Below are 15,635 nucleotides of genomic sequence, written 5' to 3' on the forward strand. Positions count from 1 at the left end.
AGAGCCCACTGGCACCTCCTGCAACAGAGATGCATTGCCAAAAGAATGTGTTGCCTTAAGCTAGCCCACAGTCCCATGTTAGAATGACATCATGCAAATTCTCCATCCAAATTCGAGCTGTTTAGAGATAGTAATCCTCCTCCCACAGCAGTGAAAGAAAACTGTGTGCTAAGCTGCAGTGGGAACTGGGCTGGCCCCACGGACTCTTGCCTTTCCCAACCATCTTCCTTCCCTGGGGGCCGAGAAGGTCCCATCTAGGAGCCAGAGTGCAGCAATATCAGTTAATCTAATGCTAACAGGGATTAATGCTAATATGAAACCATCTTTCCTTACTATTTGGCGGCTATATGCAACTTCATGAAGTTTCCTATAGTCTTGCACAGGACAAAGCAGGAATAAGCATGTCCATTCCTGTGAAAATGAAGAGTTTTCGCTTCTCTATCTGGGGAGGAGATAACTGGCAATTTTTATTTTGAGGTGCTTCTGCTCTGGGCTTTAGTTCCCGAGTACAAATTGTAGAGATGGAAGAAGTCTCAATTTACCACATGAGCTTTTGGAACCCAGTTCAACCTATTAAAAGCCTTAGAATAACAATACATAGCTGATAACAAGGATAACAGGGTATGAGACAGAAAAATAAGTACTCTGAAGAGAATTCACACCTGTGATTAACTGGTCTAGGTCACTGTGTGCACAATCTATATTGCACCAAAAAGGGGAAGAAAGATTCCTCATCTGAGAAGGCAGCACAGATGGGAACATCCACAGAGATTACAGCCCTCTCTTGCAGCTGAGCCTGGAGGGCATGGCTGGCTGGTTAGTGAGATGAGATAAAAATACGGGCAAAATTCTCCTCCTTTTTACCAGCAAAGCACACTTGCTCTGGGGACTTCTTAGGAATATGTATTCCCGTTCTGCTCCTGGGGTTATGTGCATATATGTGGGCTTCTATGGGATTATTAATACAAGAGGTGGTAAAAAAAAAGAAAGAATTAGGAGCTACAGGAGGCAGGAGAAGCCTGAGTAAAGAGTTACTGGTTCCACTTTGGTATGATTGTTTTGTGCAAGTCTGTCAATTTCTGTAGTCAGTCCTGTTTAAAAATGAATGGGATTGCTATAAACCCACATTAAGGACATTGTAAAAACATACTTCCAAGCTAATATGTTGTCACATTTGTACTCAACGGGGCCGTTTCTCTCTGTAATAGCCAAGTGCAGTAGCAAATGATTGCAGGATGGGCTCTAAGATATGAAAATTTAAGAAGTACATTCAAGCCTCTGAAGTACAGGTATGATAAGTTAATGTAGTTAGTGAAGCCCTGGGCTTGCAAATGACACCAGTTGCAGAAGAAAGTGGAGACTGAGCGGAGACCAAGTCACATCAAAAAGACCAGATGGCTTTTTTACTTCAGCTGTTTGATGTAAACAGCCATGAGCCTGAGATGCATTCCCAGAAGGCAGCAGAATACATCCCTGAATGTGGCACTTACAAAAGAGAATTGTATTTCCAAGAGGTAAATGCAATACTAAAAGGGTAATAATTATGGTACAGGACAGCTGTGTAGTAAGTTTGGGATTTCATCACAACATTTGGGCATGTTGAACTTAAGTGGCAGTGAAAGAATAAGCCCAAGGAGATGAGACAGAGCTGGCCAGGCTGAAAGTCATCCTGTCTTGCAACAGCTACTGTTCCATCTCCATACTCAGCTGCCTTTGGCAAAGTCCCAGAGCATTAAAAGCCTCGATGATGTAGGCAGGTAGCCACCACCTTGCAATGTACATCTCTACCTGAAAATAACAACTACAATAACTGAAACCACCCCCCCCCCACTCCCCCCGTTTGTTTCTGAATTACTTTGCTGCCTGTCTTATTTTGTTGATACCTGTTTTTTCCACAGCTCTATCTGCACAGCCTATTTTGCTCTGCTCTTGCAGCTGGTCAGCAAATTTCAACTTTTTTTGCTCATGAATTTAAAAGTGTAGTTAAAAAAGAGATCATTACATGAATTAAAAAAAAAAACCCACACCAAAACAAACCTGGGGTAATCTTTTAAGCACGCCTTCTGAAAAATCCTACTTTATAATTCTTCAAGTCTCTTTAAAAGAAACACACAACATCCTGAAGTAGCACCGTTCAGTAGCAAACCTTCTGAGAGCACCACAGGAAAACAGTCAAATGGAAAATATAGGATGAAGTCTGAGGCTATGATGATACTAGTATTTATGAGTCAAATACAGGTCTTGGAGTGCTTTTGTCAGAAGGCATCTGATGAAAATGTTAAGCTGGCCATAAACAGGTGGCCTCAGGTAAATGAGGGCATGTGTGTTTCACAATTAAATGATCTATGCAAAATATCTTGAATAGGGAATTAGAAGGTCGTGTGACAAAGCTAAATGCACAATCAGAAAGGCAAAACAGTTGTCTTATATGTATTGGTTAGCTGATGCTCCTCAGCATGACTTTTAACAAGTTTTGCTGTTACCTACCAGACCTGCTGCTCCTAGAGCTACCACAGAATTCTTTTGTAGAAGTCTTAAATTAACTTCAAGTATCGTGTAAGAAGATAGAAAGAAACTGATTTGCCTATATACTGGGGAAGGGTGGGTGTTGTTGTTGTTTGATTTATTTTAGAAGAACAAAACACCAGGACACTAAGGACAAGATGTTAAAAATAAGGAATATATAAAAGGAACCTAGCCCTTAACTACCACAGACAAAAAGATTTTTATCCTCAGGGATACAAATCATGCCACAAAAAATGAATGAAAATGTGTTTAAAAAACCCCAGATGCCACATTATTCAGTTAATAATAGTACAGCAGTCAGTTGCTCGGTCATCTTCTTTTAACTTAGGATGTTTAAAACATATTCTTCCTATAACAGCAAACCTCTCATTTACACCATTTGAAACAAGAAATCCCTCCTTCCTCTTTTGTCGGTAGATGTTAATGTTTAAAGAACCAGTCTCAGCGACTGTCAAACAAACTGAACAGTGATTTCAAAAATTACAAGCCAAACAGAGCAGCATAAATTCAAGATTGTTTCATGTAAATAAATTCAGACCACAGATAAACAGGATATTCACCAATTAATATATATAATGAAGAAACCTAAAATGCTAGTGACAAGCCAGGCTGCACTCAGTAGCTTCAGCAGAGTAACAGTGACGGTGTCCATACATCATTTGTCTACTTTGATCTACTCTCTCCTCTTTCCTCCTCCTGTTTCTCCCCTCACTGTCCTGTGTTGATGTGAACCCCAAGTAAATTCCTTAGGACAGGAATGGTGCCTTTTTTCTTAACTGCCCATAGAGAGCCTGGCATAAGAGCTGCATATTGCTAGCTGCAGCTCCTACAATATCATTAATAGCAAATAATAATATGCAGCTGTCGGTTCTGATCAAAACATTCATTTCAGTTTGAGTTATTCTCATTATCAGATGTTTCTACATATGCTTACACAGGCTCAAGATCAATGTATCTTCTGTATAAATCTGTTTATTTCTTTTAAAAAGGAATTTAGATTGGATTAATTGTACTGGGAGTGAAAAGATTTTTTTTTTTTCTCCTCAGCATAATAATTTTCCTGATGGTTATTCTTATCTCTGAGAGATATATCAGCTAACAGTAGAGTATCTGCTATTATTAGCATCCAGTAACCAGATACTTCCTGAGTTTCCATGTAATTGGGAACAAAAATGCACAATTTAAAATTCCACTCTAATATTTAATTATATTACTTGATTAGGAACTCTTTTCACATGATGGTTATTGCCTCCTTTGAGAGGAAAACTTCAGGCATTGTGGATGAAAGGATGGATCTGCCACTTTAAAGATGCTGGCAATCTTTTTCTATATGGGTGACCACTTTGAAAGGCAGGACTATGGCTTTGTCCCTTTCAGGAGTTTTTAAGCAAGTATGTCACCTCAGAAATAGGATACCAAAACCAATACTTGGTTATATAATTATGGGAGATCTTTTCTGTTTACAAATGTAAAACAATTTTCACAGGAGGGATATATCCAGCCCACCTTATCTTTTCTTATCAGAGCGAGCTATTAAGCGGCTTTGTAAAATAATTTATTCTCACTTAATTTGACATTTTATACAGGGAGCTAAGCATTTCCTTGGATGTTTTTGAGGGTTGTCCTTATTACTTGCCTCCCTTCTCAGACACTGCGTTGTTTATTGGTGATGCTGAGATGACTGTCCCTTAGCAGGTACGACTGGCCAACAGGTACAGGGATGGCACTCAGCTCCCTTAGATGCTTGCATATATTAATCTCTCTTATTAAAATCTGGATTACAGGACCAGAACCTGAAATATATAAAAATATTGGGAAGGATTCCTATCTGCAAATAAAAAAACCCCTTTATGCTCTGAAAGTGAGTAGGCATTTCTCACAGAAGCAGAGAGGTAACTCCACCTTCCTCTTCTGAGTGGCCCATGGTCCGCCTCCCATCTCTGAAGAGACTCCTGAGTCTTCATGTCAGGTTACAGTCCTGCTATTCTCATTGAAGCTTAATTAATGATGATTATATAATCCTCCCAAATGGAAAATCAAATCTCTTGTATTTGATTTAGCACAGCCGATGACTCATGCAGTCACTCTGCACAGCTTGCATTACTGTTTCGCTGCTCTCGCTTGGGCACAGCTAATTTGAGGGGGGTTCACTGATGTCCAGGCAGCTCATGTCACATCCCTGGTGTAGATACAGCTACAGAAATGTCCTTGCAGCAGGCATTATGGAGTACAGCTTCCTGCACTCCATCCCTGGGACCAGCCCAAGCACGGACCCTCTTACTAACCCTGGCACTGGGCTGTGCAGCTTCTCTGGCCTCCAGCTATAGCAAAGCCCAGGAGCTCTAGGGACGGGCATCTTCTGAAAGACCGAACACATTCTGTGACACATGTGAACTTTCCTGGGCAATATCTGGGGGCTGCACATGCATCTCTCTGCCCCTTCTGGGATGGGGAAGATGGCAGTGAGTGCTCCTCGGGGGGAGCAGCATGGGTTTCATGTAGGTTGTGTGTGATCTGGCTCCCTGATGGCAATCCTGGTGACAAGTCACCTTGGTAGATATCAGGTACATTTTCTATTTTAGCAGAAAAAAAATTCTCTTTGGCTTCTCAGTATAATGGCCTTTAAAGCCCCAGAGCTCCCCCTAAAGTTATGGAGAGCAGCTAAGCCCCTAACTGGCTTTCTAAACCTCAATCCTTCACATTAATCCATTCAAACCCATCCCTATATGATGTTCTCAGCCATAAGTCACAAGGCGATTAACGGAGAAGGTACAAGGGAGGAGGAAGGGGGGAAAGCTGACTGGGACCCCAGCACACATGCCTCCCTTCCCCCAAGCACCACCATTCCATAAGCAATGAACAATAATAAAATGATCTAAGAAGATGATAATTCAAGGGAAGTTATGCAAAAGGTTATGTGGAAGTAGAATAAAGCTAGTGACATTTTTGTTAAAGAGGGCAAAAAAGGACCTACCAGTTCTTCAAAACATTAGCGAAGGTTAAGTGAGAAGGAAAGGTGAAAGATTCTTTAGGACTGCCACTGCCACGACCTACATTAATGAGAATGGAATAGTTAAGTATCCTGATGGGATACAGCCTACCCAGGGATAAAAGAGCTTCCCCGGCCACAGAGGCTCTGGCATCCCTACGGCAGGAATGTGCAGGCAGGGTGGACTCAGAGTATGTTCAGCAAACCACTGGAAACAAAGGTAGAACTTGGTGTTGGGTGACTAAAAAGGAATGGCAGAGATTTTTATTTAGAGAAGAACATCCTGTATCAGTCTCCCATGTGTAAAAACATGCTCACACTTCCACTGCTGTGAAAAGCTACAGGGAAAAGCATTCTTGAATACGTTTATAAGGAACGTCTCCTGCTAATTAAGCTTAATTTGCAATTTCTGTCTTTCTCCCCCAGCAAACTCTTTTCTTATCTTTAGCTTAGCCTCCTTCCTTCACAAACACCTCCAAAAAACAGGATTCGGGGCCAGCTGATCCTATGCTGGTATGATGAGTGCTGGCCTGTGAGCGATATGTCTCTCCCCCACTACCCTTCCTACCCCTGTCTTTCTCACCCGCTTGGCCTCACACCTGGAGAGGGGCTGGCTGGGGAACAGGTATTTATTTCATGGGAGGAAGAGAGCAATTACTGGTAGATCTGGCAGGTGACAGCCCTGGGGTGCATGGGCTGAGAGGACAGTGCCCGATAACGGGGCATCCTGGGGTGTGGGAGGCCAAGCAGAGGAACCCAGCCCACTGCTGCGCCCATCAGACACTCAAAGATGTCCATGCCACAAGTTCCCATGCCAAAGCACAGCTGCTTGCACCCAGTCCTGGGGCTGAAAAGCTGCCCAAGGGGTGGCTGCATTCATACAGTGCTCGCTTGAGCTGATGTCCCCCGTGCCTTGCTCAGGGTGCAGCTGTCTGATGCAAGAAGCCCGGTGGAGCTAACAACAGCCACTTTGGAGGCTTGCACCTTCCTCCAGCTGCTCACTCTGTCCTTGGCTCAAGGTTATCAGCTCCTAAGCAAACAGAGTTTGCTGCTGCTACATCACGAGTCCAGTGCACTTGCTTCCACCTTTGCTGGGTGCTGGATTAGAAGCCAGGCTGGTGGAGGAGGGCAGAGGAGGCCATGGGGGTGACCCCCGGCCAAGGGGGAGCTGTGCTAGGGACGCACTGGTGAAGCAAGTATTTCTGCCAGACTCTGCACTGAGCTGGGGAAACTAAAGTCAGGATCGGCAAGCTGCTGTTCTGCAATGGGGAGATGGGGAGGGGGTCAGGAGGCACCATCTCACAGAGTGGGGGCAAGGATTGTCCTCTCCCTATTGACCAGAGGGTCAGACTGCAGCCCAGATGGAAATAAAGTGGAAGAGACAAAATAAAGCATGTTTAGAAAAAGGTGGCAAAGGTAAAAAAAAAAGAATTGAAGCAGGAAGGACATGTCTTATTTGCAAGCTATAAGCTCGGGTCTTTTGGAAAACGATTTGGTGTCTTCTGAAAGCAGTATGTTCCCATTTCGTTTGTATGCATTAAGCTAGGAAAGATATCTGTAATGCAAGTTTTATCCTTCTTCTGAGAAATAGCCACTGATACAAATCCTGGGTATGAAATCTTAACGGGTAAGAAGGCAATATTAAGGTCACACCAAAATAAAAGGCTGAAAATCCTTGAAGAAAATGGATCAGAAATTCCCCTGGTAGAAATCTATCCTTATGAGTCAGCACCTGAAATCCGGTTTCTGCTCTAGAAAACAGAACAGCTTGGTGTGCGCGTCTGTCAGGCAGTCGCATTTCGCTTCATTCAAACTAGAAAGCATACAGTCAGTTACATTTTTTTATACAAATAAAGCCTCAGTTCAGATGGCACCAAACAAGAAATACATATCTCCATCCTGCACGTAGGTTTCTATTCTAGTCATGTGGAGCAAGAGCAGAAAGTTAAATGGGGACAGGGACATGTTTTTTTCACAGCGTGACGTGCGGTTTTTGGAAAGCACGGTGGGGAATTTTTTTGCTGAGGATGACCTATTTGGAACAATACCAGCAACTTTGGAAATGCCACTCTGGAGTTCAATCAGGCAAGTAACTAAAGCAAACTTGGGCAGGCAGGAGAAGGGAAAGTAATAAAAGTGTATTTCATTTCTGACACTAATGGCCGTGCAGCAATCTGCTAGGGAATGGGGGAGGTGAAAATCTGCTCTTCATCCCTTGAAAGATGGTTTCCCTAGACCTACTGTGGTGCATTAGTGACTATGCTGACTGTATTTCTTCCTTTTTCTTTCTGGAGAGTATTGGGTTCCGCAGTGCTGGAGAGGAATGTAAAATGGCAGCTGGAGAGGGAGGCAGGTGGAACGTCCTCAGCCACTCCAACACCAGGGGCAGGGGACCTCTCACCGCGGCAAGGGGTGGCGGGTGCAGGCACTCAGCTGCGTGGTGCTGCTGCCTTTCCCCAAAATTTTGCAGAGAAGGGTGAGAGGGCAGATTTGGCAGATTATCAGTTCTGGCTGTTTGTGTTTAATGCAAGCCAGCAGCTAAGGTAGCAAGCTTATTAGTTAGCTAATAGGGAGAGTCTTAGCGCACAATATTAGTGAGTACAAACAAACCCTCCTCTGAAACTTCCATTATCTGCAAACTTACTCAAAGTCTAGAATCACTGCTAACAAGTGAAGGCCAGCAACAAAAGCAATTAACACAATTCCACTCTTCATAGGTAATCATCCAGATATTGTAAATCAGCTGCGAGAGCCGTGTGAAGCAGAATTTACTCCATAATGTTAAAAATAGTCCTTGCAGTTAAAAGCCTGTTTTGTTCAATGGAACAACACTTATATTTTATTTTACACAGCTAAAGTATCATTTATACAATTAAAGCTTACCATTGCTGTAAGACCGAAAATTTCCTACAAATTTTATGTATTCATATGTTGGAAATTCCTTTGGGTTCAAACTTCCTCTCAGAAGATGACAATAAAACTCTAGTTCATTGTCAGCTGGATTGTTAAAAGAAGAAGAAGAAGAAATAAATATACTATTTAAGCTAAACACAACCAACAATGTCTTCCAACCCCAATCTTGCAAATGGCAGCACAAGAGCAGCTTGACGCCACTCAGAGTCCTATACACCAATGTGCTATACATTGCAGGATCAGAGCCTCTGCAGTGAAGCACCTTGCAGGGATGCAGGTTGCTCAGCGCCGTGCACAGGTCTGCCCGCAGCTCAGGGACAGCCTTCGAGAATACCTCCCCCTCCTCTTACGCCACCCTCATCACGGGAGTTACACTGCCATAGACTGGTGTAGCAAAGGAGAGTATTGGATCCTTCATTTATAGTTTTTTTCTAGTCAGGCATTTCATGACTCACAGCTGTTCTACATCTTCTGTTGGAAAACTATGCCTAATTACCTTCAAAATATCTATTACATTAACTTTGGCATATTAGCTATCAGCTGCAGGTTTTGTATATACAGTAGATTAAGCAGCTGTACATATTGCATTACTGTGTTTTCTGGTTTCCTACGTCTTACCTCCTAGAGTGAATAAGGATGAGGCAAGTAAAAGCATTTTTAAGAGAAACAAAATTCAAATTGAAAAAAAATTGCCATGATTTTACAGATACTTTTCAACCATAATGCAAGCCAAAGTTATGTGACATTAGCATATCTCTGAACAGCATCTTACTTGAACAGGCTGAAATATCAATTAAGATGTGATATGTCTCCGGCGAACTCTCAGTTTCCATCGGCTAACCTATTTTCCTTAGCTGTCTCAAAAGATACGATATTTAATAATTAACACAACTGCAAGTAGTCTTAGCCTAGTAAAATAAAGGCAATGAGTTTCATTTAAAAATAGAACCAAAGGGTCATTCCAGGTCGCAAGATCCTTTTAAAAGGCTATGAACCTAACCTTTATATTACACATCACATAAAAATCCTCTTTCTGAGAGAAATTCTTTATCCTGCCTGTGCTTCTTCACTTACTGGGGAAGATAAAATAAAACTTACTTTTTAGGTAATCTGATGAAGCAGAATCCGTCATAAGCATACAAGAAGATAACATCTTATAAATTTCTGAATGTTCTTGTTCTGGAAGGAAATTTAACAAATTCTGATCCAAGACATCGCACTGTAAAGAAAAAGATCCTTTGAGAAAAATAGAAATATCACGACGAGCAACACTTGCAGAGATGCACAGCAATGTGGATAAAAAGCCTGTGGCAGTTGACAGGACTTTTCCCCCCACTGATTTCCTGGGACCCTAAAACAGGGGGGAAACTGCTGGGCAAACAGAGCGGCCGCTTGTCTGTGGGTTGGTTCTCAGCTTAATTCTCAGCGCTCAGCGAGGCTCCCCTAAAATTTCTCAGAGACCATCGGATGTATTGGGTATGTTGGTACAGTTAAATGACGAGACTCAAGAGTGAGCTGGGAAACGGGAGCCTGGCTCCCCGTATTGCTTGCTACCTCCGTGCACAGGCCTGTTGTGCTACTCACTGGAGCTTGCTCGCTCCCTGGAAAACCCTGACTAGTGGGAGCAGTGGGGATGGAAGTCACCTTAGGTCACTGGCTGCAAGAGCCAGGTCAGTCCCGGATCCAGCCACTCCCTGGGGGAGCCGCTCAGGTCCTGGGAAGTGCCCTCAGGGCAGCAGCCGTTGCTCCCCCTTCCTGCTTCCTGGCGGGTGGGAGCAGGGAGAAGGGCAGTCCCCAGTCTAGGCATTGCTTTGCAGCAGCAGTAGTTAGTCCCTGGGGAGAGGGACTTCATGGGGCCACCAGCACAAGCCCTCTGGCCAGCCATGGGCTGAATGCCTGGGCATCTGCAGCCCCATGGCACAAACCTGAAATCCATCTGAGATCTAGGTACTGAGATTTGGGAACAGAAAGAGGAGAGGGATTTGTGCAAAAGACCATGACTATCCCAAGGTGGATATCCAAGGTGGAGAAGATCATCGAGTCCAACCATTAACCTAGAACTGCCAAGTCCACCACTAAACCATGTCCCTATCCCAAGGTGGAGAAGACAAAGAAACATAGAATCACAGAATCATTTAGGTTAGAAAACACCTTTAAGACCATTGAGTCCAACCATTAACCTAGAACTGCCAAGTCCACCACAAAACCATGTCCCTAAGTGCCACATCTAAAGAGTCTGTCACAGGGTTGCCAAGAGAAAGATCTCACTTGTGTTCAGTATGGTGACTAATGCTAGAAGAGCACGTCTGAAAGGAAGTCCTGAGATAAAGTGACCCTCTAATGGCATTGACTTACATCCATCTCACTTGAGACTACCTCGGGCTGAGCTGGCACACTGACACAGCTTCGTGTGTCGTCAGAGCAGCTGCTATCAGATTGCATAGTCATGTCGAAAATGTGTTAGCCCTGTATGAGACTGGCAAGTTATTAAGCATCATATTTTATTTATGTATTTACGTAAGATTGCGCTTTGGTTTCCCTCTGCTTTCTACCCACGCCTGCTGTTCTGTGTGGAATTCCTGTTTAGAGTAGTTAAATGCATTGAGTGTACTTTGAAAATGAGTGCTACGTTTTACACGCTGATCTTGATGCAATAGTACATCACTTTAGATTATTCAGTTATAAGTATTTATTACATATGCTTGTTACTTGACTATCCCTTTTGTGAAGAATACTTGAAAATTATTTTTGTGACTTTAGTGTATATCTTATTAATATCCATCCTACTGATGCAGTACATGATTAATATTTTTATATATGTATAAATACATAAATACATATATACATACATTGTTTGTCATGTAGATGTATGTATAAATACACAGTTACATGTATTTGTATCATGTATATATTTGTTTTATACACACATATATCTCTATACACACATTATATTTCTATTTATATTTACACAAAATATAGTATATTGTTCACGTAATTTTGGGCATATGAAGAAAGAGCACATGATGGGAAACTGCGGTGGCAACTCCTGTTCAAGGCTCAGAGAAGTAATATTTCCTGCTCATTCCCTTTCTACCTCTCAATGGTAGATAAAGATACTTATCCACCAGTTTCACGTAAGTCTCACGGAGGTTAATTAATCTCCCATCCGCTCAGCAGTAACTGCAGGAGGAGTAGATGTGAGCTGTCACCACTTTTCAGACTCACTATTGCTTCTTCAGTGACCTGAGGATATACCACCTTTTGTCTCTTTACTGTGAACAACCCCTGATTCAAAACCTGTATCAGTTCTGCAGTGTCGTTTCTGTTTAAGGTGTTAACTGCAGAGGCCTGCGACTACACCTGCAGCTGGAGTTGCAAGAGACATTTTTGTTCCACACGCCCCTCAGAGCAACCTCCTGCCCTGAGCACCAGCTACTAATTGATTTGCAAGCCCTGGCGTTTATGTCTGTTGCTGCCATCATGTACCATATCTGGAATTTAATGTTTGGTTTGCATCATTGCTGTTAGGAAATGCCCACTTATTTTTAACGAGTTAGAAAAAAATGATAAGCTATCTACTTCTTACTGTGTTTCACAACCCTTGCCTCCTGCAGGTTAGGCACATCTGTAAAGCGGCTCATGGAACAGAATTTCTGGCTCTTGTATGTATCAAGACTCCAACAATATTCTTGGATCAATATGTCAATCAAGAATATATTGACAGGTCAAATAGAGAGAAGCGAGCAAATATTCCACAGTCTTGCTGGAGCTGTAGGAAATGCCAAGCAAGCTATTCAGAGCTAAATCTGCACCAGATCCAAAGAGCAGACATCTGGTGCCATGGCAAAACGGTGTCTGGAGAGATGGACAAAATTTGATCACCACAGACCAAAATGCATCAGTTGGAGGAAAACAGTTTGCACTTTGTCTGATTATTCTAATTATTTGGCAGCAGGCAGTTCTGCCCCACTGGCAGACACAGCCACAAAGCATTGGTGAATGAGGCCGGCAAAGCAGATAAAAGATCAATATGAACTATGTTAATACATATTTATGCTGCTAAGCTTGGAATCTACTCTGCGCTTTTGAATCTATGTATCTTGTAGAGGAATTGTAGAGGAATGAAGGCAGGTGAATTAACATTGATAACATACAGCTGTGGGCTGGCTTCAGGGGCGGTGGGTTGGCTGATGTGGATAAGGTGCAGCTGTGGCTGGTTGCTGCTAAGTAGTTAAATAGCTCTAAGGGGTATGGAAAGGGGCAGTGGATGAAGAGGGACCTGGAAGAAGCAGAGGGAGAAGAGACCATGCCCTAGATGTAGGAGAGGCCCCAGGAGAAAAAGGGGGCCTGGAGGCAGATGCAGCAGAGGCAAGAAGTGGGTGGATTGGCCTGAAGAGGATGGAGAAACAGCGTGGACAGTAGATGAACTTTTGAAACCTTGTGGGGGGTTGATGGCTGTGTCAGGGCAAGGTGTGGGAACTACTTGTTGAAGTTAACCTGGTATGGGATGGTAAAAGCCTTGTTGCAGCTGGCTAGTTTAGCTAGTGCTGTGGCACCTTGCTAATGGAAACTTCTATTTACCCCAGATAGCTATGGCAGGCAAAGAAAACACTTTTGCGTACATGGATGCTGGTCTGTTCTGAATACAATACACCAAGTTCTGCAATCATTTGGTGTGTAGCTAAAATATCTATGTGGTTTCAGAGAAACAGCTGTACTCTCAAATGCAGCACCTTCCTCACTGTTCATTGCTTCTGGGGGGAGCTGGGTGAAGAAGAAATATGATGTGCTATTCCTGCTGCAGGGGAAAAAAAAAATGCAGGGGAACTGAGCAGGCATGATCACTGCAGGAATGGGAAGGTGAAGAGCTGCAAATGCAACAGGCATCTTTCACATCAACACAAAAAATACAGCTCTTCTCTCATGTGCTGGGATCAACCTGCATCACTCTGTGTATCCTGCATTGATGCCCACTGCTGCCCTGCAATAGCAACACAGCACACAGAGCTTTTGTATGTTGTACAGTTGCTTTGTTGTGGATTTTCCCACCCTGACCCAACACAGCAAAGCAGCTGCCTGAGCTTTGCTGGGTAGGAAAAGGCCCCCTCCCAGGAGCAGCTCAGCCCTGCCAGGGACCTCATGCCTTTGCATAACTGCTTCCCACCAGCCCTTGTGGACTGTCACATGGGCAGGTGCTGAGCACAGACCCCTTGGTTACAGGACTAAAAGGTGGGTGAGATGGACACCAACTCTTCCAGATGTGAGCAGGTGCAGCACCTTCTGCCTGAGTCTGTGGACAGGCAGAGTCTGTGGCAAAGCTGTACCTCCTCCTCTAGGTTGGAAATACCCTGCTGCCTGTCTTTAACTGTTGCACTCAGCAAAACAGGTAAGAAGGACAGGGAGGACCCTCCTCCAGAGACTGCGTAGTCCTGGGGTCAGAGGGTCTGACTGGCAAATGCTGTGAGTTGTGCCCAGTTTTCCCGGAGGTCACTTCAGCGACAGTAAATCTTACCATGTGAGCTAAACCTCTCTACATCAACTGACCCTGAGAGTAGCCTCCGTATCTTATAAAAACAAACTGTTTAGAATTACAACAGGGGAAATTTGTGTTTGAAAATCCTCTGTGGAACTTAGGGAAGCTGTATTAAAGAGAATCGGATATATTTGTTCTCAGCACCAGAGTCCTTCATGATTTTAATGAAAGAAAAAGCATCAGATTTCTTCATAGGGGCCCTCAGAGTCCTGCTTTGCGTTCTGCCCAGTTTTGCTTTCCTTTCAGTACTTGAAGCAGAAGATTTGCAGAGTGTTCCCCCCGCAGTCGCAGAGGAAAAAGAATTGGTATTTGTCCCTCAAACAGTGACTGAACTTAGCTTATAAATAGATCCTGGAGGTAAACAAAACAAGCCACACAGATTTTCCAAATAGCACTCCGATCAGTTTTAAAAAGTAAAAAGACATATGGAAAGGGCAGCATGGGACTAAAATATGCTGTTTACACCTAGCTGCACGTTCAGCTGTCCCCTGTCTGTGGCTGTAGTGATTTGCCAACCTTGGGCAGGCAGAAGCCCTTATTGCTTGCTTAGTTGCAGCCTCTGGGATGCACCCAGTTGTTAATCATTATCACTCCATCAGCTCTGAGAAGGTCTGTGGGAGCTCCTGCTCCACCTCCAGCCTTGGCAGAGTGGTCCCTGTCTTGGGCTGCTGTGGGCTGCTTCTGTGTGAATAAAAAATAACGCCTGTCTTTGTCCTTGTTTTGGGTTGGATACTGGGCAAGGTTATCACACAAGGCATGACTTTGGGAGGGAAAACAGATTTAGTGTCTGATGATCCAGCTTGGGAATTATGAACCTGAATACATCCATGTTCATCCAAGGTTAAGGTTTAATGCACAGGGTCTGAAATGTGTGTTCCTGAAGAGCAGTACTTTCCTGCAGCAGATCAACCATTTCCACTAAGAATCAGTATTTGCAAGGGATAGCAACGAAACCCCTAAACCATGAAAGACAAGGAAATTCCATGGAAATCAGTAAGTGTATGAAGACCCAACAGCCCGCATGCAGGACAGGGCTCTCTCTGCCTTTGAAGTGAAGATAAATGTTAGAAAATGGTCAACTACTGTTTTTCTCAACCGCTGAGGATTAAAGAAAGCTGAAATAGATAGATTCAGTTCAATCTGTTGTTGCATAGCAATATTCTGGCATTTACCAGGAGCTGCTGCCTTTCATCAAGTTCCTTTCGCCTCAGAAGAAAATAATTTTTGTTCATATTACAGCAAAATAGTGTGTATGAAATACATTTGTCTGGGTGGAAAACATAATATGTATTTGGTGACGAAGTAAACAAGAGGAAAAGAATTGTAATTTTCCTAAGAACGTGGCGGGGGGTGGTGGTGGTGGTACAATAATGATTTGGCAGCTATTTTTTTCTCCTGGGCATGTCTTTATTTCAGACCAAGCTACTAAAAACGAATGTGAGGATTAATCCTTAATTATTGTGCCGTTTCTCCTAGAGCAGCCTTAGCAACAGGAGCAGGGTTCGGAGCAGTCCCTCTTCCCTGCTCTTCCAGTGTCTCCCACAGCAAGACCCAGCAGCCCACAGATAGAACAAGCTGTATGTGCTGGACCTGAGCGCCAAGCGTTGGCTCCACCAGCACCTCCTGTGGGCAGGGTGTGCTCCCCTCAGGAAAGCACAGCTGAGCTGTGGGGTC

At 43.5% G+C, this 15,635-nt stretch overlaps 1 protein-coding gene across 3 annotated transcripts in view; it reads right to left on the reverse strand.

Moving 5' to 3' along the window:
- The window catches only part of NPAS2 (neuronal PAS domain protein 2), a 55,910-nt gene that overhangs the window by 27,024 nt on the left and 13,251 nt on the right, over positions 1–15,635 (reverse strand). For all 3 annotated transcript variants that reach the window (XM_037377651.1, XM_037377654.1, XM_037377652.1), the window contains exons 5-6: positions 9,527–9,647; positions 8,399–8,512 (exon numbers count right to left, since the gene is read on the reverse strand). In XM_037377651.1, coding sequence (XP_037233548.1) covers positions 8,399–8,512; positions 9,527–9,647 — 235 coding nt within the window. The remainder of the gene's footprint in view (positions 1–8,398; positions 8,513–9,526; positions 9,648–15,635) is intronic.

The sequence above is a fragment of the Falco rusticolus genome, chromosome 2, assembly GCF_015220075.1.
Source record: "Falco rusticolus isolate bFalRus1 chromosome 2, bFalRus1.pri, whole genome shotgun sequence".
Classification (NCBI taxonomy): Eukaryota; Metazoa; Chordata; class Aves; order Falconiformes; family Falconidae; genus Falco; species Falco rusticolus.